At 43.2% G+C, this 25,643-nt stretch overlaps 2 protein-coding genes across 5 annotated transcripts in view; one reads left to right on the forward strand and one right to left on the reverse strand.

Moving 5' to 3' along the window:
• The window catches only part of MAX (MYC associated factor X), a 94,514-nt gene extending 82,517 nt beyond the window's left edge, over nt 1-11,997 (forward strand). For both annotated transcript variants that reach the window (XM_032180005.2, XM_032180004.2), the window contains one exon: nt 11,265-11,997. In XM_032180005.2, the coding sequence (XP_032035896.1) occupies nt 11,265-11,345 (81 nt within the window). In that variant the 3' untranslated portion in view covers nt 11,346-11,997. The remainder of the gene's footprint in view (nt 1-11,264) is intronic.
• The window catches only part of FNTB (farnesyltransferase, CAAX box, beta), a 73,929-nt gene that overhangs the window by 42,591 nt on the left and 5,695 nt on the right, over nt 1-25,643 (reverse strand). For 2 of the 3 annotated variants that reach the window (XM_032179996.2, XM_058429632.1), the window contains exons 2-4: nt 13,268-13,332; nt 5,162-5,234; nt 1,839-1,930 (exon numbers count right to left, since the gene is read on the reverse strand). In XM_032179996.2, the coding sequence (XP_032035887.1) occupies nt 1,839-1,930; nt 5,162-5,234; nt 13,268-13,332 (230 nt within the window). Of the gene's footprint in view, nt 1-1,838; nt 1,931-5,161; nt 5,235-5,325; nt 5,433-13,267; nt 13,333-25,643 lie in introns of those variants that run through there. The other variant, XM_058429633.1, reaches the window with a different exon arrangement.

Consider the following 25,643-nt stretch of genomic DNA (forward strand, 5'->3'; position numbering starts at 1 on the left):
GCGCTGACACTTCCTCAGAAAAGCCTTCACTATAAAACACCAAGTACACAGCCTAGAAAAAAAACTCAGTCGATTCTGGCTCGAGTTCTTCCACCTCAGTCACCCCCTGTGATTCTCTCTTCCAGTTTCTTATGAGTCTGCGGCCTCCTCCGTCCAGCGTTCAGATACAGGCTCACAGAAATCCCCATTTTTTCTTTCTTCTCTCACCCAACTTTCCCATTGTGCAAGAATGAAGGGAAAACTTTCCAAATATCATGATTGTGTAGGAGTGAAGGGAAAACTTCCCAAACAATCGCCAGGCCCCCAAGCTGGTATTTCAAAAACACACAAGGCTGGATGTGGTGGCTCACGCCTGTTATCCCAGCACTTTGGGAGGCCGAGGTGGGTAGATCACCTGAGGTCAGGAGTTCAAGACCAGCCTGGTCAATATGGTGAAAGCCTACCTCTACTAAAAATACAAAAATTAGCCGGGCACAGTGGTGGGTGCCTGTAATCCCAGCTACTCAGGAGGCTGAGGCAGGAGAATCGCTTGAACCCGGGAAGTGGAGGCTGCAGTGAGCTGAGATTGTGCCACTGCATCCCAGCCTGGGTGACAGAGTGAAACTCTGTCTCAAAAAAAAAAAAAAAAACAAAACCACATGGGCCTTTCTTTGACAATTAAATTCCTGTTACTGCAGAAACTGTGTCCAACTCTCCTTCCAGTGCTGGAAGCAGCCAGGCTTACAGTGGCATCCCGATGATTAAAACAATGCACTTGCCTCTCCCTCAGAAAGCATCCTACGTACCACAAGGGTTAATGGCCTAATTCTTTATTATCTTCCCCATCCACATTCATCACAAGACACCCTGCCCAGGAAGGCAAGAATGAGAGGTTATTGTTAAGACAGAATGAATGAGACAATGTGCAGTTCTGTTCCTCTGACCTGACAATGTGACCGAGGCAGGGGCTCTGTGACCAGACAGGGGCCCCGGCTAGCCTCTGTGTGTCCCAGCACAGCTGCCTCCTTGTGCTGTGGAGAAACAAACCTGGCTCAGAAGTCTCTCATCCCAGATGCTTCGCCCTCAAGAACACCAGAGGAAGCTGAGAAATTCGAGATGCTGCCTAGAGCCCATGCTGCCTCTCAGTGGATCTCTTGGATCCAATTCCTGGCTGCCCTTTCTTATTCCAGGTATCCCTAGGACTGAAGTCATGATCAGTCTTTTCTTCTTTAATATATAAATGGTGATTAGTGTCTGGGAATGAGATGCCAGATCAAGAATGCTATCTGTACAAGGATCTTGGGAAGAAGCTCAGTTGCTTGGATATCTAATCACCGATCGGGTTTAGGAAAACTGAGAGTCATGGCATTTGTATGCCACGCCAGTAATACATCCAGTCCCATCAAGAGCTACACGGTCCCTCCAAGCACCAGGAGCGGGGAGGTACTTCTATAGAGGTACATAGGAAAGGCAAAGGCATTTTTGTTCACTGGACTGGCACATGCTTCCCCACAGAAGCTGTTCAAATGCATACTGTACTTTCTGGCAAAATCTTGTCTCTCAGAGTTGATGATTAAGACTTTTCTCAAAGACCAGAGTCAAGAGCCAAAAGAAAAGGCCACAGAAGAAACCAGAATCCTTCTCTTGGAAGTTCAAAGTCTTGTTCTACCCACCAGCTTACATTAGGTTTCTAAAGTGGAGGAGTTTCAGGAAGTTGCCGGAGGTCATGAGAAGGGCAAGGATTTCTTTGTGGCACTGTTTTTTTTCCAGTCCAAACAAATAAAACAGAAACAAAACAAAACCCCAAACTCAAAATACAATTTCAGAGAACACCCCAGATTTCCCAAAGACAGACTCACTCTGTAGCCACTATCTGGGGGATGGGTTCATCTAGCAGTTCCAAGCTGTGCAGGATCCAATAGCAGAGCCATGGGCGGCTGGCATCCAGACACTGGGAGAGAGACAGGAGAGAAAACATCCCTTATTCACAATCACTCCAAGACACTGCTGCCAAGGCCGTATCTGTTTCACTCCCAGCAGCCTGGCAAGGGGGAGGAGGGCCCCCTTGCTCAAACAACAATCAGTGAATAAAGGACACTTTGCTTTGTGGTCTTAGCCAGGAGCTGAAATGACTATCTGTTAAAAAAAAAAAAAAGGTAACAAGGCCGGGCGTGGTGGTTCATGCCTGCAATCCCAGCACTTTGGGAGGCCAAGGTGGGTGGATCATTTAAGGTCAGGAGTTCAAGACCAGCTTGGCCAACATGACGAAACCCTGTCTCTATTAAAAATACAAAAATTAGCTGGGCATGGTGATGTGCGCCTGTAATCCCAGCTACTTGGGAGGCTGAGGCAGGAGAATCACTTGAACCCAGGAGGCAGAGGTTGCAGTGAGCCGATATGGCACCACTGCACTCCAGCCTGGGTGACAGAGCGAGACTCTGTCTCAAAAAAAAAAAAAAAAAGAAAGAAAGAAAAGAAAAAAAGACAACAGGATTAAAAAAAAAAGGTGACCCTGAACCCAGTGGATCCCTCTCTGGCAGGCATCTAAGGAAGGCTGAGCAGAGGACTTCCTACAGGCCAGGAGGTTAGGGGCTGCTATTTTCTTGGTGTAGAACCAAGGAGATATACACTCTCTGAAGAGATTTCCTGGCTTAACTCAATCACTGATTCAACAAATATTTGATAGTATCTACTTGTGCCAAGCACTGTATTAGACACCGGGGTGATGATGATAAAATTTGGTTTCTACTGTTTATTTTTTTGAGACAGGGTCTCGCTCTGTCACCCAGGCTAGAGTGCAGTGGTATGATCTCAGCTCACTGCGGCCTCAACCTCCTGGGCTCAAGCAATCCTCCCACCTCAGCCTCCTAAGTAGCTGGGACTAGGGGCAAATACCACCATGCCTGGCTAATTTTTTAAGTTTTTATAGAGACAGGGTCCCACTAGGTTGCCCAGGCTGGTCTTGAACTCCTGGGCTGAAGCAATTCGCCTGCCTGAGCCTCCCAAAGTGCTGAGATTACAGGCATGAGCCACCATGCCTGACCTGGTTTCTGTTCTTGAGATGCTTGGGATATAGAATGCATGTGGTTACCTGTAGGGGAAGAGAGCACTGGACAGACATATAAGTTACCTCATGTCTTTCTGGAACCAACCCGTGTACATATATACCTGGAGAAATGCTGTAATGGACAAAAACAGAGTTTTGAGGGAGCACATAGAAGAGACTGACTAATTCTGCCTGGGGAGCTAGGAAAGGCTTCCAAAGGCGACATGCAGACGGCTCTTCATCCTAATTAAACCACAAATGATTATTGAGCATTCAAGGCTAGGCAGGGTAGGTAGGAGTACTGCCCCAGTTTTATAAATTAAACTACATAAATGAGGTCCAAAGATTAACCTTTTTCAGATTATAAAAATAGTAAATGTCAGAGCTGAGACAAGAACCTAGGTTTTTAGACTCAATCCAGTGTTCTTTCCGTTGGCCCAAGCTGCCCTCTTTAAAACTGTGCTGATATCCCAAGCTGTGGCTAACCCGCCACCTGGAAGGCAGGTTGGTGAGCTACTGAAGACACTGCCAGGGATGCAGCCTAAGTTTGAATCCCAGTTCCTCATCTTACTAGCTATGTGCCTTTGAGCAAATGACTTAATTTTACTATGCCCATTTCATTATCTGCAAAAAGCAAAAGATTGATCTACCTCACGTAGTTACAAGATTTAAATAAGAGAATGCAGCTGGGCGTAGTAGCCCACACTTGTAACCCCAGAGCCTTGGGAGGCTGAGGCAGGTGGATCATTTGAAGTTAGGAGTTCAAGACCAGCCTGGCCAACATGGTGAAACCCCGTCTCTACTAAAAATACAAAAATTAGCCAAGCATGATGGTGCACACCTGTAATCCTGGCCACTCAGGAGGCTGAGGCAAGAGAATCGCTTGAACCTGAAGCGGAGGTTGCAGTGACCCAAGATCATGCCACTGCACTCCAGCCTGGGAAACAGAGCGAGACTCCATCTCACAAATAATGAGAGAATGCACGGTAAGCTTTCAGCACACTGTTCAATAAATTGTTAGCTGATACGGTACCAACTGTATCATAACTATTGAGAACTTGAGTCAAGGATTGAAAATTCATAGCCCACAGGCCAAATCTAGCCCATGGATGTGTATTGTTTAATTGGAAGTAGCTACAACATTTGTCAGGAGAGTCACATGAAAACGTGGATTTCCAGCTTCATTTGGAGAAAAAAAAAAAAAAAAAGAAAGATGATTTGGCAACCCTGGGTCTGCATTCCTAGATGGCAGCAATGGGTGGGAACGGAGTAAAGGCACGGGTTCTCCAGTTAGCCTCAGTCTCCATGCAGCCCACCTCACTGATTTATGCTGCCTGCCTGGGCCCTACAGGCATTTGAGTTGGCAAATCGTTGCCACAAATAATCAAATGTGGAACCCAAATAAAAAACAGATTAAAAATAGAGATGCTGCTCTATGTTAAGCAGGGCAGAAAGATTGGAGCCTTTCTGTTCACATTCACCCTTTGCCTGCCACTCAATCCCATCCAACATCTGTCCCCCTCCACCGTCATCCAGCCCTGAGGTTGCTCTGGGAAATATTAAAGATCTCCTCTTAAATAGTAGTGTTAAATTGCAAGGGCCACTCTCTATACTGGTCCTCTAGTCAGTATAGAAATTAGATCTTATTACAAGAAAGGGTTTTTTGTCTCTTTAATGAAGATATGAAAAGTAATGTACTAGAAGGAGTGGTGAAGTTGGAAAATTTGTAACCATCATGATACAAACTTAACAGGTTTGGACAACAGCCCTCAATAAATGAGCAAGAAATTAAATCAGCTTACAGGGCAAAGGGTTAAGGGTGAACAGGTAACTGGCTTATAGCCAGCTGTCAAGGAGGTCTAGATAAAGCACGTGAACCCCTCAGTCATCATCTAGTAACAGAAGAAAGCCCCATCCTATCTAGGGTGCTCCACTCACTCTGGAAGAGACTAGGTTCTGCCCTTTCAGGGCTGGAGTCCCAGCTCTGTGACAGCACCCTACCTCCTGCCAGAGCCACAAAGAACAAAGAGTGACTCTGCAACAGGTCGGCCCCAACAGTCTTTTACGTTTAAATAGAAAAAGGAGGAAGATTTGGCGGATAATTTGACAGCAAGAGTTCCTGGGTAATGTGTTTACCTCATAGGCATCCGTCAGTTGTCGAAGGCCTCTTTTCAGATAATGGAAGTGCTTCTCCCTCTGCAAAACAAGCCTGGAAAGACAAACAGCTTATAAGCCCATTCCAATAGCTTATGCTTCCACCATACACACGTATATGCACGTACACACACACAGGTACACACTCAGCTTCAGGATGTCCCCCTGCAGTCACTGATTGGATAACCAGCAACTTCTCTGGTTCCAAAGAGCAACTAAACCAGAGAAAAGAAGCTCTTGTCAAGCTTCTTTTTAGAAGCTCTAGTTTACAGCTTCTCTAAACTAGAGAAAAGAATGTCTCTAAAGCATCTGAAAACCATGCCAGCTGACATTTTGAGTGCGATTGTCTCCTAAAGGCAGTGACTTTGGGCTAACAGAAAAGCCGCAATAAGCACATGCAGCCAGGCAATGACAGTCCACCCAGAAACTTCCTCCAGCATCTAAGAACAGATATCTTTATGGCTCCCCATCCTATAAGCAATTTAAATCTGAGCCTCGCCACTTTCCTGCCTCAGCCGCTGTCATTTCAGTCACCCCTTCCGGGATGATTTCTCCAAGGCCCGTAGTTTACACCCTGCCTGCCTCTCAGTTATCATCTATTATTCCCTCCCTGAAATTCCACCTCCCACATGTGACCCACGGCCCTGGCCAGAGGACCGTGTTCTGCAGCCAGTCGCTGTCCTTGGCTTTCAAGTCAGCAATACTGGCTTTAAGATGGAATGTGCTGCCCATGGCCACCTGCACAGGTGGGCAAAGCACAAAGGCTGCACTTCTTTCTTGGTCTGGCAGAAGAGCCTGTGTGACTAGGGAAGGAAGGAAAAAGCACAGATTGTCAAGATGTTCCCTGCACTTGCAGATTACAGAAACAAAGGAAAGAGAACCATTCCCTTTGCTAGGTAGTCAATTCCACAATTGTTTATCAAATTCCCACTGTACTTGGCTCAGAATAAGAGCCTTCATGTAGTCTTTTTTTTTTTTGCTGAGATGGAGCCTCGCTCTGTCACCCAGTGGTGTGATTTCAGCTTACTGCAACCTCCACCTCCTAGGTTCAAGCTATTCTCCTGCCTCAGCCGCCTGAGTAGCTGGGATTACAGGCACGTGCCACCACACCCAGGTAATTTTTGTATTTTTAGTGGAGATAGGGGTTTCACCATGTTGGCCAGGCTGGTCTTGAACTCCTGACCTCAGGTAATCCACCCACCTCGGCCTCCCAAAATGCTGGGATTACAGGCGTGAGCCACCGCGCCCAGCCCTTCATGTGGTCTTTACCTCAAAAACTCTTCCAATTCAGAAATGAGGTAAGTATATCACTGGCTACAAGGAAAGAATGGGTAGGTTTTGTAAGAGAAAAACATAAAATACTACTGAGGCTCAAAAGGGAGGGGATATCTCATGAAGAAAGGAATGATCAGGAAAGTTTGTGTGAAAAAGGAGGAATGTGCGATGAGTGGCCCTGGCAGAAGGAGAAAATTTTAATTCAAGTTTCAATAGCTGCAGGTAGCTAATGCCTACTCTACTATGCAGCACAGGTATAAAGCGTGCAAGAGGAGTGACAGGTGGGAGAATCTGGCCTCAATACAGGGATGAAAGAGGAATGGGAGAAAAGCAGCTAGGACCTTTCTTTTTTAAAAAAACAAGGATCTGGGATGCTGACTGAGGCATTTCTACTCAATTTACTAGGTAAAGGGAAGTCCTGAAGGTTTTTGAGATGAGAAAAGAAATGATCAGAACTGTGCTTTAGAAAAACAGTAGCTACTCAGTGTGTATTTACAAACTGAAGTAACTGAAAACACTGCAGTGGGCAGACAGATGGGGTGGGGAGACAGGGTTAGAAGCTCTGAGGAGCTGACCCAGTGGGGGCTACTTAGGGCCCAAACTAGTGTGTGACCCGTGATCAGCCAACTTTTGGATGTGTGGGTTTTAGGATGCTGGAAGTGCATTCAGGTGAGGATGTCAATCAGGCTGCTGGACGCACACGTGAGGCTCAGGAGAGGGATTCAGGTTACACACACAGACTGGGAAGCATTCGTCTGCATGCAAGTGACAGGTGAAGCCACAGAAGGTGAGAGGGCAGAGAGAGAAGTTTGAAAGCAAAACTGTGGGAAGACCCATCTCTAAGCGTTTGGAGGAGCCAGTAAAGGAGAGAAACAGGAGAGTTTACATATGCTGGGGAAGAGCAAAGGAAGTGTCATGTCACAGGCCATCAGGGAGGAGAGAATTTCAGGAAGGTGTTTAACAGTGGCAGATGCTGCAGCAAGACTGAGGGGAAAAGAAAACAAACCACAGAAGGGCGGGAGACCTCCAAGAACATTCAGAGCAGAGGTGAAGGCAAATTGTAAACAAGAGAAGGCCAGACTCAGTTTCTCTTTCAGGGAAGTCCACTCAGGACGCAGGGAGCACCCATCTGTGTGGGCAGAGTGTCCAGCACTGGGGTAGAGGCTGCTCTGTACCCTAGAGCGACAGTCCAGAGGTGGACACAGATGTGAAAATGACAAGCAGAGCCCTATCCAATAAACGCTGTGATCAGCCATGGGAACAGATGGAGGGTCGGAAAACTCTTCCCAAAGGGAACAGCATTGAGGTTAAGGCTGGAAGGACATGAGTTAAGCAGGCAAAATGAAGAAAATATCATGACACATTTGAGTTAGTTTAGTTCAGCTGAATCAAAAGTACAAGGCAGTAAGCAGAGAAATTCCACATTAAAAATGCAAAAGCTCAGAGGAAATCCATAGGGAAGGTCTGTAAAGAGGCTAGAGGAGGGCTGGGATGAGGGTATAGTAGGAGAGGTGAGCCTAGAATAAGGAAGGATGCTACATTCTTTGAATGAGAAATGATGGGTATGAAGCGAGCGAAATACAGGTCTCTGATGAGGGAAGGAGGAAACAGGAAAGTCAGGTGGGTCAGCCTCGATTTTCTCAGGAACTAGGAATCAAGATGGTGGGTGAGCTGTGGAGTGCCACTGTGGTGGGTGTGTTAGGGAATCTACATGAGACGAATAAAAGGATTGTAAGGCAGTTAGTGAAGGGCCAGTGAAATTAAGAAGTATAACATGTTGGTGAAGCCAGTCAGCAGCCTCAGGAGAAACCAAGCCTGCTGACACCTTGGTCTTAGACTTCCAGCCTCCAGAACTGTGAAAAAATAAATCTCTGTGGTTTAATGCACCCCATCTGTGATACTGTGTTATGGCAGCCCAAGCCGACTAATACCCTCACTGGTCCTCATTCTCAACTCACCTCTATCCAAAAATCTTTTCTGTGTAGGAAGTTAAGAAAGAAAAGGTAGAGCTCTTCCTATTTTTACCTGAACAATTCAGCCCCAAAACCATTCAATTACATGGAGCAGAATAAGACAGGCTTCGTGCAGGACGTGAGGGGGTGCAGGGTGGGATGCAGGCTGTCAGCTCAAGTGGATGAGGAGGGCCCCGTGTCACTGTGCAGAGGGTGACAGGACAGCAAGTGGGTAAATCTGTTAAGGCTATGGGAAGTCAGGTTTCCACTGTCTGAGAAGGAACTTACACATCTGTGTGTACTGGGTAATGATTTAAATAGAATTTCTTATGAGGGGTGAGCCCACTGGGCTTCCAGACTCTTCATAATGTGCCTCCACCCACATTACTCCCCAACCTCATCTCCGCCCCTGAGCTCTGGTCATGCTGCCTTCTTTGAGCTCCGCTCCTTTCAGTCTCCTGGCTTTAGCACATGCTGTTCCCTCTGCCTGGAACACTCTCCCCATCCTTTAAGTTAGCCACCCCTATTCCACCTACAGATTCAGCTTAAATGTCACTTTCTCTAAGAAGCCTTCCCCAACTTCCCAATCCAAATTAGATTCTCCCAGTGATTCCCTCTCTCAAACTATCCCATTGGTAACTGTATATTTGTGTTCATTTGTTTAATGTCCACCTCCTCCACTAGGCCAAGAGCACAGCAGGGGCAGGCCCAGGGCTAGCCTTGCTCATGCTGGCTTCCCTGAGCCCAGCAGAGTGTCCTGTCCTTTGGAGACTCTCTAGATACTGCTGCTGAAAGAGAGGATCACACAAAGGCAGCAGAATGGAATGAGAGCAAAGCCACTTCCTCCCCCCAAACCTGGGCCATCCTGGGAAACATGCATTTGATTGTGACAGATGAGAGGACAGGGGATTCAGTCCATTGTTGGTTCCTGGGGATTTTCTAAACTCACTAAAGCCAGGGGCCTCTCTAGTCAAAAAATAAGCACTTGGCATGTAAGTAATAAAGCAATCGAGGAAAGGTGAACTTATTTGTGAGACCTTGGAAAGAACAACAGTAAGAAGGGAATACATCCTCTACCTGCTCAGGATCTGGGAAATTCTAAAATTGTATCACATACAGGAATGGTAGAAAACACGGGAGCTAAGCTGGTGCCTGTGAGAGACCTGCTTTAAGAACTTTAACTCAGAGCATTCTGGCTTCAGAGCCATTGTCAGCACTTAACCTCCAGGGCTCTATTAGCACAGGGACATCATAAATATTTCTCACTTCTGAGAAGCACCAGGCTCCTGTGCCCAGGAGAAAACAAATTTTAAAATTACATGTGAGCGAGGTATCTGTGTAGTTTATGCATTTCAGGTTTCTTATTAAAGCCAAGGTGATAAATGCAAAAGGGTACATTCAAAAGGGTGTGAAAACGTGACAATACTCACAGGGAAGAAAAAATGAATTTTCATGGGAAAGCAGATATGAATAAACAAAACCATGAAGAGCATGGTCAAAAAGCTCCTTGGGACTGACTACCTCACTCCAGGTAGACAGTCACAACCTTAGAGAAGAAAATCATTTCTGGGAAGGGGATTAATTATAGAATGTACTGACATTCAGCTCCAGCCTTGACTTTCAGCCCAGTCTGCTATTCAGCTTTGGCCCTGGAACACTGAATAGGCAAATGCCGACTTCAGCATCATCACAGGCATCCCTGGACCTGTGCGTGGTCTGTGGTCCTGGGCGTGTGTGTGAGTCTGTCCCTTTTGATCAACGTCATGACCTCAGACACACAAACAAGCCCTGCCATCTAGATTTACTGCTAACAGCTGACCATGCACTTTAGCTAACAGTGAAGGTTACTTCCTGTATTAAAGTGTCAGACTTTTAAATTTTGACTATTAAGGTATTAAATATTGAGACTGTGATAATAATTTAAAATTCTGATAAATTTTCTAATTTATTCCTGTATCCTCGCTCATTCTATGATGGTGATGTTTGGCTTCAGCCTTACATTGATATGTTGAATTATATACTCAGCCATTCAGCCAAAATGTATAATATCTCCAATATTAATTAGCATCCTTCAAAACACTCAATTTCATAGGCAACAATGGTAAAACGGGTAATTGTGAAATTCCTGACACTAACCCAGAGCCCTGATATATTCTATTTCCACAAGGATCCAAGCCCAGGAGGAACACTTTTTTTTTTTTCCCACCCATACCTGACCTACCATCTATGAATCAGGGGATTTCACTCCTTTAATATCATCTTCCACCACTCCCAAAAAACAACTGCTTCCTCCCAGACTATATAACCTCCCATTTTCCCTCATATCTCAGTGTGAATAAACGTCTTTCTTCAGCTCATGAGCTAAGGAAAATTTTAAAAAACGAATGAAAGAGACCAAGGGCTCTATCCTGATGGTAAGTGAAAAGGGAATGTCAAATAATCAAAGATTCATGTGGGAAACAGAGGCTGTGTGTCCCCAGAGCCCAGGCAGTAGACAGTGACTCAGCCCAATCGGGTGAGTCATCGGGGGTACAACCACGCCAATAAAGCCCCTCCGAAAGCAATCACCCATACCCTCACCATTATGAAGTCTTGCCCCCTCTGGGGAAGCTAAGCTTGAACCAGCTTGTGCCTAGGGGCAGCAAACTGCCAAGGATACCATTATATTTAAGAGAGCTCGTTCTCCCAAGCTGTTTAAATAAATGGCATCATTTGCTAATCTCTAGCTGTGTCTCATGACAAGAGGAATAATTCATTTTATTGAGGTCAGAGCATTGGGTTAATGCAGAGATTTGGTTTAGCAGTTAAGGGAAAGACTATACTAGTAAGCTGATATTTTTCCTCCTTTCCTTCCCCAGGGAACGAAGATGAAGTTAACCCTCCCACCTATCTTTCCCGATGAACACTTGCCTTTTCCAGCTGTTTTCTGCCATGGCTAATCAGAAAAAGTTTCTTAAGGAAATGGTGGCAAAAAAAAAAAAAAAAAGACACAAAGGTAACAAAGTTGGACCCATTTATAACGTTGCAGTAAGCAGAAGTACCTAGAGACTGACTTCCTAGGATTTAGTCTGTTAGGAGATCTCAAGAAGTCGAGAGACATGATGAAGGAGGAAAGGCTGAACTTCAGACCTGCAACTTCCCAACCAGAGTGAATCAGCCAGTGACCTAACCACACTTTGTTCAGAGATGTCAAGGAAAAGTGTTCTCTCAGCCAGGTGCCACGGCTCACACCTGTAATCTCAGCACTTTGGGAGGACTGCTTGAGGCCAGGAGCTCAAGACAAGCCTGAGCCACACAGTGACACCCCCATCTCTACAACAAATAAAAACAAAAATAAAATAAGATAGGCATGGTGACATGTTCCTATAGTCCCAGCTACTGGGGAGGCTGCACTGAAGGGACTCGCAGGAGTTCAAGGCTGCTGTGGGCTATGATCAGGGCACTGCACTCCAGCCTGGGCAACAGAGCAAGACAGGGCAAGACAGGGCAGGGCAGGACCAGACAGGACAGGACAAGACAGGACAAGACAAGGCAGACAGAAAGGAAAGAAAGTGAGAAAGAGAGAGAGACAGAGAAAGATAGAGAGAAAGAGAGAAGAGAGAAAGAAAGAGAAAGAGAATGAGAGGAAGGAAGGAAGGAAGGAAGGAAGGAAGGAAGGAAGGAAGGAAGGAAGGAGGAAGGAAGGAAGGAAGGAAGGAAGGAAGGAAGGAAGGAAGGAAGGGTGTTCCATCATTAAGATAAAATGGTGACCACACAGTTTTAGGCTACCGATCAATTCTGATGGCTGGAAATAAAACAAATAATAGTTTCAAAAAAAGAATCTGTGACTGCATGAGAAGTACTAATACAAGAATGAAATAACCTTATGAAATTCTAGTGTGACATATTACAAAACACTGGAAGAGAAAATAAAGGTTCAAATAAAATAATAAATTTCTTCCTATAATTCCCTTTTCAAAATACCTGACCTCACAGGACTCAGAAGACTTCAACTTGCTAAGCTCCAAGGAAAACAAAAGGCATTCTATTTCTTGTTTGAAATTTCATCCTTGGGATATGCTACACAATTACCAACAGGGAGCAGGCATGGAGAAACTCAAACTTTCCGTGTTTTTCCAGTCAAATAATAATCTGCATCAAAGGAATCCACCCTTTGCCATCTCCCTGGACTCTAAATGTTTCAAAGTACAATATGAAAAAGAAAAATCTGGGCCGGGCACAGTGGCTCATGCCTGTAATCCCAGCACTTTGGGAGGCTGAGGTGGGTGGATCACCTGAAGTCAGGAGTTTAAGACCAGACTGGCCAACACGGTGAAACCCTGTCTCTACTAAAAATACAAAAATTAGCCGAGTGTGGTGGTGGGCGCCTGTAATCCCAGCTTCTTGAGAGGCTGAGGCAGGAAAATCACTTGAACCTGGGAGGTGGAGGTTCCAGGGAGCCGAGATCGTGCCACTGCACCCCAGCCTGGGCAACAAGAGCGAAACGCTGTCTCAAAAAAAAAAAAAAAAAAAAAAAAAAGAAAAAGAAAAACCTGAGAGTTATCTGAAGACCAGAACAGCAGGCCACCACTAAACAAAAACCTGGAATTCCTCTCTCCATCTTCAGACCTCAGAATTGAGGCACTGAGGGAGATCCCCATGTAACACCTGGCAGCTCAGCTCGAGTGGAGAATCGCTCTAAACAGTATTCTACCAGAGGGAGGAGTGGGGGTCCTAGCATATCCCGGTAACCACAAGGACAAGAAGCACCATTCTTGCAGCAGATGCTCCCCGTGGTTAGATTCGCTCAAGGAGGAAAGAAGAAAGGCTTCTGCATGGTGGTGTTCTCCCAGATCCCCTCAAACTCCTAACCACAGCTTACCTTGGTACAAAGTGGTTGAACTTGTAAGAACTGAAGACCTCTTGGATCTTTTCTTCTACTTTTGCCTGGTAAGGATGCAGGAGATAGGAGAGAGAAAACAAATACAGATGAGACCTCCATCAGCTTTTTCTTCCTATTGCCACAAATGCCTATTGGCGAGGGTTGGTTGGTATGGTCTAGAACTTCACAGTACTGTAAGACAGGAGTTCTGCAGGATGACAGGCTTAGGACAAGGCGAGAGGGAATCCCCTGTACCATACTGGCATCACAATGGACTTTTCCAGAAACCGAATCCATAATATCCAAACTAATGGCAGTTTTGGTGTTTGGTTCCCTGGCACCAGTTACTCTGGGAGCAGATGAAGACAGATGTCTCTTGCTTGTGTAGGAGAGCATATGCCACCCAAAAATATGCCTCAACAGCATAAGGATTATTTTGAGAAACTGCAGCTACAGGAGAAGCTCTGAAAACAGAGTATACCAGTTTGTGAGGGAAACTGACATCTATAAAGGAAATCTCCATTTGTGAGTGTTTCCCTCTCTGTACCAAAAGAGAAGGATGACTAAATCAGAGGAAACTATCGTCAATGGAGAAAGCACCTACTGAAATCTGCGTAACAAACATTACTCTTATTTACCATACTTGTCCTGTTCACCTCCCCGTAACTAGCTTCCCCCACAATCTTCTGTTTTTAGTTGAAAATGCTATATAAGCTGGAGTTCTAGATCACCTCTTTCAGAATTACTCATTTTCCCCTGGGTATCTCCTATGTATACATGAAGTATACACGTTAACAAACTTCTGCTTGTTTTTCTTTTGTTACCCTGTTGTTTTGTTATAGTGGTTCCAACCCAGAAATTAGAAGGGTAGAGGGAAAATGATTTTTTTTCTCCCCTCCACTTGAAATATGTATTCTTCCTGCTCTATGAAGTTGTTTGGATGTTCATTAACTCACCACTCTCAAATACTTAATTAGTTTCTGCCAACAGTCATGCTTCTTATCGTAAAACTGAACAGTTAAAATACTAAAATCGTCAGGGAGATTTATAACAACATCAATTGTTGAAACACCAAAACAAATAGCAAATTCTGGTCCTAGGTCACACACAGGACTCCACAGTCCCATAAAATGAAGGATCTCAGAAAGTCAGGTCACAAAAGAAATCAGATCTTTCTCTTCTGAAGACCACACCATAATGCTAAAATCGCCCCACATGGTTGACAAAAATTGCATGCTGGGTTCTGGACAGAAATACAGTTGTAATTAAGCATGAATCAGGCTGCACTTCAGCCCACTTCCTGGTTGCTAAACGTCTGACCATTTGTATCCCATCATTCCTAAAGAGCCAGGATCTCTGACATTAGAATCATAAGACTTTTGTTTAAGGATCATCTAAGATGTTTTTCATACTTTGAAGTCTAGCAATCAGTTTGAAAACCCCCACAGAGGAACAGGATCTGCCTGAGAATACAGCTTCCTTATCTCTCTGTCAATGACTTCACCCTACACTTTTCAATCAATCAACAAACTCCTCACTCCACACTTCAGCCCACTCCAAAACCCTTAAAAGCCCTAACCCCAAATTCCTCAAGGAGGGATTTGAAGATTCTTCCCATCTCCTCATCAGGTGACCCTATGACTAAACCTCCTTCTCTGCTGCAACCCCCGTCTTTCTTTGTTTTTTATTTTATTATTATTATTATTTTTGAGACAGAGTCTCTGTCATCCAGGCTGGAGTGTAGCGACATGATCTCGGCTCACCGCAACCTCCGCCTCCCGGGTTCAAGCAATTCTCCTGCCTCAGCCTCCCAAGTAGCTAGGATTACAGGCGCTCACCACCCCGCCCAGCTAATTTTTGTATTTTTAGTAGAGATGAGGTTTCACCATGTTGGCCAGACTGGTCTCGAACTCCTGACCTCAGGTGATCTACCCGCCTCGGCCTCCCAAAGTGCTGGGATTACAGGCATGAGCCACCATGTCCAGCCAACCCCTTGGTGTATTGACTTGCTGAGTGCATCAGGCAATGGTTGTAGTCACAATGTGGTCTTATGGGAGAGCCCCAGTATACAAGGTATAGTAATGAGGGAGCATCTGGTTAACAGGATTGGGGTTCACCTTCCTTGGCATTCCTAATCTTTATAGTGAGATATGTTTTTGTTGAGATTTCAAGATACATAAAAATCTCCCTGGGAAACTTCAAAATTGAGTCATTTATTTCCGAAACACCCATTGAGGTAGAGCTCCTAGTCCCTTTGAGAAGCATGCAAGAATTATCTGTGACGATGAGGGGAGCAGTGATATGAATCATCTAAAATGGCAGCCAATCTAAAATTAATTTACATCTGGTTTTAGAATATGCTTTGATATTTGCTTTTGAACATGAATTTGAGGGATGATCTGTTTAAAAGATTACAGTACTTCAAAAAACAGACAGACGTCACCATGAGAATCTGACTTGGGAGGAATAAGAAAGTTGTCCCAGAATCATCAAGATTCTTTTTCCATTCCCGACACTCATGCAGCTAAAATAAAGCACCAGCCTAAATGAAACAGAGACTGCATTTCTCAGTCATGCCTATAAGCTGAATGGGATAGAAAAATATACAAGAAATTGGTAAGATCATTAAACAAAGATTTGCCTATGATATACCATCATCCCTCAGTATCCATGGAGGATTGGTTCCAGGATCTCCCAGGATACCAAAATCTGTGGATGCTCAAGTCCTTGATACAAAATGCTGGAGTATTTGCACAAAACCTATACAACTCTCCCATATAATCACGAGTAGCTTAACTACAGGGATACATTCTGAGAGACGCCTTCTTAGGTGATTTCATCATGGTGGGAACATCAGAGTATACTCACACCAACCTGGGTGGTATAGCCTACCACACACGTAGGCTGTATAGTGTGGCCTACTGCTCCTGGGCCACAGACTTGTACAGCATATTACTGTACTGAATACTGTAGGCAAATGTAACACAATAGTAAGCCTTTGTATATCTAAAAGTATCTAAACATAGAAAAGGTAGAGTGAAAATACAGTACTATAATCTTTCCAGACCACTGTGGTATATGTAGTCTGTTGATTGTTATATAGTGCATGCCTGTATTTTAAATCATCTTTAGATTACTTATAATACCTCCTAGTACAATATAACTGCAATTGAGAAAAGAAAAATAGTTCAGAGCAGTCTGAGTTATGTGAGGTATGCAAAACTGATCAGGCCCAGAGAGACCAAGTATAGGACTTCATTTGTGCTCCCAACACCCATGTCCGGGGGCAGTTGTTTAAAGGCATTTCATTCCTCCCTAGCTGCCTCATCCATTATCTTCATGTCCCTGGAATTTGTGATATGAAGAATAATGTATACCTTATGTAATTTTAATGTAAAGTCTTGGTAAACAATTTAGGAATCACCTCTTCTTTTTCTTTTATTTTTCTTTTAGTCAGCTTTTTGGGGTAACTATTCTTTTTTTTTTTTTTTTTTTGAGACGGAGTCTGGCTCTGCCAGGCTGGAGTGCAGTGGTGCGATCTCAGCTCACTGCAACCTCCACCTCCTGCGTTCAAGTGATTCTCCCGCCTCAGCCTCCCGAGTAGCTGGGACTACAGGTGTGTGCCACCATGCCCAGCTAATTTTTTGTATTTTTAGTAGAGATGGGGTTTCACTGTATTAGCCAGGATGGTCTCGATCTCCTGACCTCATGATCTGTCGGTCTCAGCCTCCCAAAGTGCTGGGATTACAGGCGTGAGCCACCTCGCCTGGCCCTGGGTAACTATTCTTGTCCTTTAAAAACCTACTTGTAACTGTTGCTAATTAGAGTGTATATTCAGGGCAACTTGAATCTATGCTCTTGGGTTACAATCTTCAAGCTTGGCCCAAATAAACTCTCTACTTACATTAACTTTGCCTGAGCTTCTTCCTTTTAGATTGACATAATAACAAGAAAATAAGTTTTTACTTATTCAGTACAGACACAATTTTTTTTCCAAATATTTTTGATCTGTGGTTGGCTGAATCCACAGATGCAGAACCCACGGATACGGAGGACCAACTGTACTGTTTTATCTAAGTGAGTTAACGAATTCTGAATGACACAAAATCAAGTGGGAAGAAAATTCACTTCCTTTACCCCAATACAAGCCTATTCAAATCCATATGACTTAATAATATTCAAAGGCTAATGCATGAACCCATCTTCCCCTTGGCATTCTGGCACTTAGATGCCTAGGAAGGAAAGATCCCAGCCAGGAACTCCTTAATCAGAAGTCCTATCTTCAGCTTTCTTGCGGGAAAGCAGCCAAGTACAGCGCAAGAAAAATGGAGGTTTATTTCTAAGCTAAGACACCGGACAAAAACATAGAAATATGTCATACTGCAAGGTGGAAAATGCTTAAAATTTTCCCAACATAGTGTCCTTCTCTTTGGAGTTCCTAATCATTTCTTCAAAATGAACAAGTGATTTTCCAATGCAGTTAGTAACTGCCTCATATCTGAAAAGTCAAGTTATGAATTCTGATGACTATCTGTGTATTACAGGTCAGCTGTTCATAACAATGAATAATTTTCTCTTAAGAACTAGTATATTCTGGTATATTTCTCTTTTTTTTCTTTTTTTTTTTTTTTTTAGACGGAGTCTTGCTCTGGAGTGCAGTGGCGCGATCTCGGCTCACTGCAAGCTCCGCCTCCCGGGTTCACGCCATTCTCCTGGCTCAGCCTCCCGAGTAGCTGGGACTACAGGCGCCCGCCAACATGCCCGGCTAATTTTTTGTATTTTTAGTAGAGATGGGGTTTTACCGTGTTAGCCAGGATGGCCTTGATCTCCTGACCTAGTGATCCGCCCGCCTCGGCCTCCCAAAGTGCTGGGATTACAGGCTTGAGCCACCGCGCCTGGCCTCTTTTTTTTCTTAATAGGTCCCATGGAGAACTAAGAACTGATGTATTTTTTAACAGCTTTATTGAGATATAATTCATATACCATTCAACTCACTCATTTAAACTGCACAAATCAATGACTTCTAGCATATTCATAGATTTGTGCATCCATCACAATCAATTTTAGAACATTTCACTCCCCTGAAAAGTAACCCCAAACCTCTTAAGCATCAAATCCAATTTATCATTCTCCCCACTGCTAACCACTAATTTACTTTCTTTGTTTTTGAGATGGAGTCTCACTCTGTTGCCCAGGCTGGAGTGCAGTGGTGTGATCTTGGCTCATTGTAACCTCTGCCTCCCAGGTTCAAACGATTCTCCTGCCTCAGCCTCCTAAGTAGCTGGGATTAGAGGCACCCACCACCACGCCCGGCTAATTTTTTGTATTTTTAGTAGAGACGGGTTTCGCCATGTTGGCCAGGTTGGTCTCAAACTCCTGACCTCAAGTGATCCGTGCACCTTGGCCTCCCAAAGTGCTGGGATTACAGGCATGAGCCACCGTGCCTGGCCCACTAATTTACTATCTATAAATTTACCTGTTTGGAATTGTATATAAATGGAATCATAAAAGCTGTGGTCCTTTGTGGCTTGCTTCTTTCACAATGTTTTCAAAGCTCGTCTATGCTGTAGCATGTGCCAGTACTCCGTTTCTTTTTATTCATATTATTTCACCAAATAATATTCCATTGTGTAGATCTATCACATTTCGTTTGCCAGTTTATCAGCTGGTGGACATTTTGGCTGTTTCCATTTTTTGGCTATTATGAATAATGCTGCTACGAGTCATAGAAACCATTCCTCTTACTCAAGAAACAGGTTCTCCAGAAACTAAGTTAAACTTGTTTGAAATGTAAATTCTCAGGTATCCTCAGTATAGACCTATAGATTCACTTAGCGGGCGGGGTCCACCCAACTTCTTTTAACAAGTCCTCCAGTGGATTCTGATGCAATGCTAATGTTTGTGAACATTGTCAGAATCAAAATGGAGTCACTTGTCTTTAAAAATCCTGACAAATAAAGCTGGGGACAGCTATGAAGAGAGGGTTCTCATGCATCAATGCCTGATTAACAAAAACTATCCCAAATGACTCTGTAAAAACCACGACCCTGCACAAAGGTCATCACAACTTTATACAAAAAATATTTCCACGAGAACATCTGTCCAGCAATTGCCTTTCCAATCTCAGACTGGTCACACTTGTTACTGATCCTTGTAGCCAATAATAATTATCTTAAAAGAATTATATAATCCTCATTATTCCTTGAAAAACCTTTGTCTTCCTTTACCTCCTTGAATATGCACAGTTTACTGTGGCACAAAGATTCCTGTTGCAATACACTATTCCCAAATAAGTGTCATGTTCTTTTAGAGAGCCTCTCTCTGTTAATTTAGGTTGAAAGTTTGATAAAACAAGATTTTTAGTAGTGGCAATGGTCACTAAATTTCAGCTCAGAGGTTGATGAGTAAAGTTTTACCTCAAATAGTACTTTCTTCATTCATAATTAATTTAAAAAACAGTAATGTACTTTTCTTCTCAACTAGTAAAGGATAAACAAAGGTAACAAATCTTTTTAAATGTTTAACAAACAAAAATTTCTCTAAATAACCTAACATTTTGAATGTGCAGGAGACCAGAATATGCCACCTCAAAATATGACCGTAGGAGACCAGAATATGTCTTCCCACGATAGGCTTCTTTGGCATAAGGATTATTTTGAGCTGATTATTTTGAGAAACAGCAGACAAAGGAAAAGCTCTGAAAACAGGGTAGAAGTTACCTCATTTGTAAGGGAAAATTACATCTATAAAAGGAAATCTCCATTTGCCTCTCTTTCTGAACCAGGGAGACAAGGATGACTCTAAGCCACTAGGAACTCTTACCAATGGAGAAGGCACCTGCCTAAATCTGCATAACAAACCTTATCCTTGTTTACTGTGCTTTTCCGGGTCATCTCCCCATTCCGGGCCTCCCCAACATCCTTCTTTGTTTCAGCTGAACATGGTAGTTAAGCCTGAAGTCTATGCCACCTCTTTGAGATTTGCTCATTTTGTAATCGCCCAACGGGTTCTTCCAGCTTGCTGCACCGACAAAATCAATTCACTGAGACCACAGCCTTGCAATAAAGAAAGACTTTAACTGACATGCAGCTGGCCACACCACACTGGAGACAGAGTTATTACTCAAATCAATTTTCCCAAAGGTTTGGAGGTTTTTCAAGGATAGTTTGGTGGGCAGGTGGTTAGGGAATGGGAATGTTGATTGGTTGGGGATGAAATCATAGGGATGTGGAAGGAAGATGGTCCTCCTGCACTGAGCCTGTGGGTGGGGCCACAGGACCTGTCTATGTGGAGTCAGCCAGTCAGAAATGCAAAAATCTGCAAAGACATCTCAAACAGCCAATCTTAGGTTCTGCAATTGGGATGTTATCTACAGGAGTAATTGAGAAAGCTCTAAATCTTGTGACCTCCGGAATAATTGCCGGTTATCTTTTACACCTACATCTTAACAGAATTCAGGACCCTCTCACTATCCTGAAGGGAGATTGTCTTTCCAGAATTATGACCGTAAGAGAAATCTGACAAGACTCCAACTGATCAAGCAAGATTGTTTCTATTTTTTTTTACTGTGAAATGAAAAAAGGCAAAATGGCAGTGTGACAATTTATGTGAATTTTTAAAAACACAAATCCAGTTGTTTATGAATGCATAAAAGGATTAAAAGTGAAGTGGAAGGATGCACAAACAACTTACGATAAGGGCTGCTTCTGGGAAGGGTGGGAGGCACACTGAACTGGGGATAGGGTTAAAGGAGGGTTTGGCTATATTTCTAATTGCTTTTCCTTTAAACAAATAACCAGAAGCAAAAAAAAAAAAAAGATGTTAGCAAATGTTAATTCTCAGTTACAGAAAAATGGCTAATTACACTATTATACTTTTGTTAACCATAAATTTCCTAGAAAAATAAAGGAAAAGGATTTCAAAGTGCTTAGTTTTGTGATGCCTCATCCCCCACACCTACATAGATAGGCAGGCCACGACATGCGCAGAAGCTGTGTTCTCAAAGTTCATTGGTTTTTAGACCTTATTTGTTTTCCCATCAACACAATGTTACACCTAACTGTTAGGTTCCAAGGCCAGCTCTCCCATTATTTAATGTATAACCTAACAAATGTTAAGCCTAACAGTACCTCTCTCACCTTCTCTAATCATGAGGCAACTCATCACTCACGATATGGCAAAAAGGGAACCCAAGAGTTGAGTTTACCCCTGCTTCTGATAGGGCACAGGCTAGCTGTTTCTTTTTTTCTTTTCTTTCTTACTTTTCTTTCTCTCTCCTCTCTGTCTGTCTTTCTTTCTTATAATAGAGATGGGCCTCACCATGTTGCACAGGCTGGTCTCAAATTCCTGGCCTCAAGCAGTCCTCCTGCCTCAGCCTCCCAAAGTGCTGGGATCACAGGCATGAGCTACGGTGCCCAGCCCAGGGCTTGGTTGTTTCTTTTTTTTTTTTTTTTTTTTTTTTGAGACAGTTTTGCTCTTGTCATGCAGGCTGGAGTGCAATGGCATGATCTCAGCTCACTGCAACCTCTACCTCCTGGGTTCAAGAGACCTGGCTAATTTTTGTATTTTTAGTAGAGATAGGGTTTTACCATGTTAGCCAGGCTGGTCTCGAACTCCTGACCTCAAGTGATTCGCGTGCCTCAGCCTCCCAAAGTGCAGGGATTACAGATATGAGCCATTGCACCTGGCCCCAGGCTAGGTGTTTCTATGTACAGAATGTTTCCAAGTTTGCTGATCAGGCTTTATACATACATACATACATACCTATACATACATACACATATGTGCACACATGCATATATATAAAATATATACATGTATAATATACACATATATCTTTAAAATATATAATATAAACTATGTATCAATTTATAAACTATACACGTATATATGATATAAACTAATAAAGTAATGCGCCACATAAGGATGTTTTGGTCAACAACGTACCGCATATTCCACGGTAGTCCTGTAAGACTATGATGGAGCTGAAAAATCCCTACAGCCTAGTAACACAGCCTTCATAATGTTCTAGCACAAAGCATTACTCACATGCCTGTGGTGACACTGGTGTAAACAAACCTACTGCACTGCCAGTGTTATAAAAGTATAACACATACAATTATGTACAGTACCTAACACTTGATAATGATAATAAACAACTACATTACTAATTCATATATTTACTATACTATACTTTATATTATTATTTTAGAGTGTATCTCTACTTATTTAAAAAATTAACTATAAAACAGCCTGAGGCAGGTCCTTCAGGAGGAATTCCTGAAGAATGCACTATTATCCTAGGAGATGACAGCTCCATGCCTATTACTGTCCCCGAAGGCCTTCCAGTGGGATGAAATGTGGAGATGGAAGGCAGTGACACTGATGATCCTGACCCTGTCTAGGTCCAGGCTGATGTGTGCATTTGTGTCTTGGTTTTTAACAAAAAAGTTTAAAAGGTAAAAAGAAAGTTAAAAAATTTAAAAGTAGAAAACAGCTTACAGAATAAGAATATACAGAAAATATTTTTGTACAGCAGTACAATGTGCTTGTGTTTTAAACTGTTATTACAAAAGGGTCAAAAAGCTGTAAAACAAATTTTTAAGTTTATGAAGTAAATAACTTACAGTAAGCTAGGTTTAATTTATTATTGAAAGAAAAAAGCGTGGCCGGGCGCGGTGGCTCAAGCCTGTAATCCTAGCACTTTGGGAGGCCGAGGTGGGCGGATCACGAGGTCAGGAGTTCGAGACCATCCTGGCCAACATAGTGAAACCCTGTCTCTACTAAAAATACAAAAAAATTAGCAGGGCGTGGTGGCGGGCGCCTGTAGTCCCAGCTACTCGGGAGGCTGAGGCAGGAGAATGGCGTGAACCCGGGAGGCGGAGCTTGCAGTGAGCCGAGATGGTGCCACTGCACTCCAGCCTGGGGGACAGAGCCAGACTCTGACTCAAAAAAAAAAAAAAAAAAAAAGAAAAAAGCGTATGAATAAATCTAGTGTAGCTTAAGCATACCGTGTTTATTTTTATTTTATTTTTCATAATGTCTGCTCACTAATAAGTGTACAGTGTTTATAAAGTCTATTAGTAGTGTACACTCATATCCTAGGGCTTCACATTCACTCACCGCTCATTCACTCACTCACCCAGAGCAACTTCCAGTCCCACAAGCTCCATTCATGCTAAGTTCCCTAGATAGGTCTATCATTTTTTATCTTTTATAACATATTTTTACTTTACCTTTTCTATATTCACATATGTTTAGATACAAAAATATTTACCATTGTGTTCCAATTGCCTGCAGTATTTAGTATAGTAACATACTGTGTAGGTTTGTAGCCTGTAGCCTAGGAGCAACAGGCTATACCATATAGCCTAGGTGTGTAGTAGGCTATGCCATCTACATTTGTGTTAAGTACACTCTATGATGTTCACATGACAAGGAAATTTCCTACTGACAATGTATTTCTACTGTTATTAAGTGATGCATAACTATATGTATATTAGTTTGTATTGTTCAACGATGGAGAGATTGTGTTAGACTCTAGGGGCCAGGGATCAAGTAACTGTACTAGAGTCCCCAACACTTAGGTGCCATGGCAATAAATAAAGAGCTAACCAAATGCCTGCACTCTGGACAGCTCTGTTTAAAAGGTATTTCATGGAGTTTTTCATTTAATCAATAGAAATCCAATCACTAGGCCAGGCGTGGTAGCTCACGCCTGTAATCCCAGCACTCTGGGAGGTGGAAGTGGGTGGATCATTGGAGGTCAGGAGTCTGAGACCAGCCTGGTCAACATGGTAAAACCCCATCTCTACTAAAATACAAAAATTAGCTGGGTGTGGTAGCACATGCCTGTAATCCCAGGTACTTGGGAGCCTGAGGCAGAAGAATCGCTTGAACCCGGGAGGCGGAGGTTACGGTGAGCGGAGATTGCGCTGCTGCACTCCAGCCTGGGCGACAAGAGCGAAACTCTGTCTCAAAAAAAAAAAAAAAAAAAAAAAAGAAATCCAATCAATAAAAGCAGAGAATAGTTTCCATTCAGTAAGTGGTAAACAACAACTAATGCATTTGGCACTTTCTCTTTCACAGCTTCTATCTAAAGCCAATCTCATGAGGCACCAACTTTCACACCAGGCACCATCACTTCTCTGCTTCCTGTATCTCCCTCCTCTCCCAAGACAGAATGCTTCAGAAAGTAGATCTGCTGCCTAAGATTCACTTCATTGAAGCTTCAGTAAAAGAATCATTTAACATATGAAATATAAGGCAAGACTTTTCAAAAAAAATTCTCTCTCAGAAAATACAAGTCACTTCATATTCAAATACTTACAAGTACCTCTTGCTGTAGGAAGTTTTTCAATTTCTTTATTTTGAATACAAAGTACCAGCTGGGGATGACACAATACCCTAAAACAACCTCAGTTAAGGTGTGGTTTGGGCTGCTTTGGCTAATGGTAATCAGTGAAACAAGATAAATTAAACACAAATTAAGTAATTACCCCTGGAGATATAAACGCACGCTTCCATGTGTAAACTGCCAGTGTAAGGCCAGCTTTTTATTTTGTTTATTCATTTTTTACTTTTTTTAGGGATGGAGTCTCACCCTGTTGCCCAGGCTGTCTCGAATTTGTGGGCTCAAGCTATCCACCCACTTGGCCTTCCAAAGTGCCAGGATTACAGGCATCAGTCACCAAGCCTGGCCAGTACACCAACGTTTTAAAGATCATTTTAGCCGGGTGCGGTGGCTCATGCCTGTACTTTGGGAGTCCAAGTCGGGACCAGCCTGGGCAACACAGCGAAACCCTGTCTCTACAAAAAAATACAAAAAGTGGCCGAACGTGGTAGCACATGCCAGTAGTTCCAGCTACTCAAGAGGCTGAGGTGGGAGGATCACTTGAGCCTGGAAAGTTGCTGCAGTGAGCCATGATCGTGCCACTGCACTCCGGCCTGGGCAACAGAGTGAGACCCTGTCTTTAAAAAAAAAAAAAAAAAGACATCATTTGAAAAAGTAATAAAGTGGTTAAGTTGCAGTGACCACAAATATATACCAACTGGAAACACTATAAAAAAAAAAAAAATTCTAGGCTCATGCCTGTAATCCCAACACTTTGGTAGGCCAAGGCAGGCCTGTGAGGTCAAGGCTGCAGTGAGTGGTGATTGCATCACCGCACTCCAGCCTGGGCGACAACGTGAGACCCTTTCTTAAAAAAAAAGTCTAATGTTATGCAATTGGATACTTGTAACTTGGAATAAACTGTTCAGTGGTAACATCTTATTCATATTCAAAAAGGATGTATCTCAAGAACTGAACATGTGGTCCGGAAATCCATACTGGCTGACTCAAAAAGTGGCTCCAGTGATGATAAAAATAGTGAAG

The sequence above is a fragment of the Hylobates moloch genome, unplaced genomic scaffold (genome assembly GCF_009828535.3).
Source record: "Hylobates moloch isolate HMO894 unplaced genomic scaffold, HMol_V3 SCAFFOLD_16, whole genome shotgun sequence".
In the NCBI taxonomy this organism is placed as follows: domain Eukaryota; kingdom Metazoa; phylum Chordata; class Mammalia; order Primates; family Hylobatidae; genus Hylobates; species Hylobates moloch.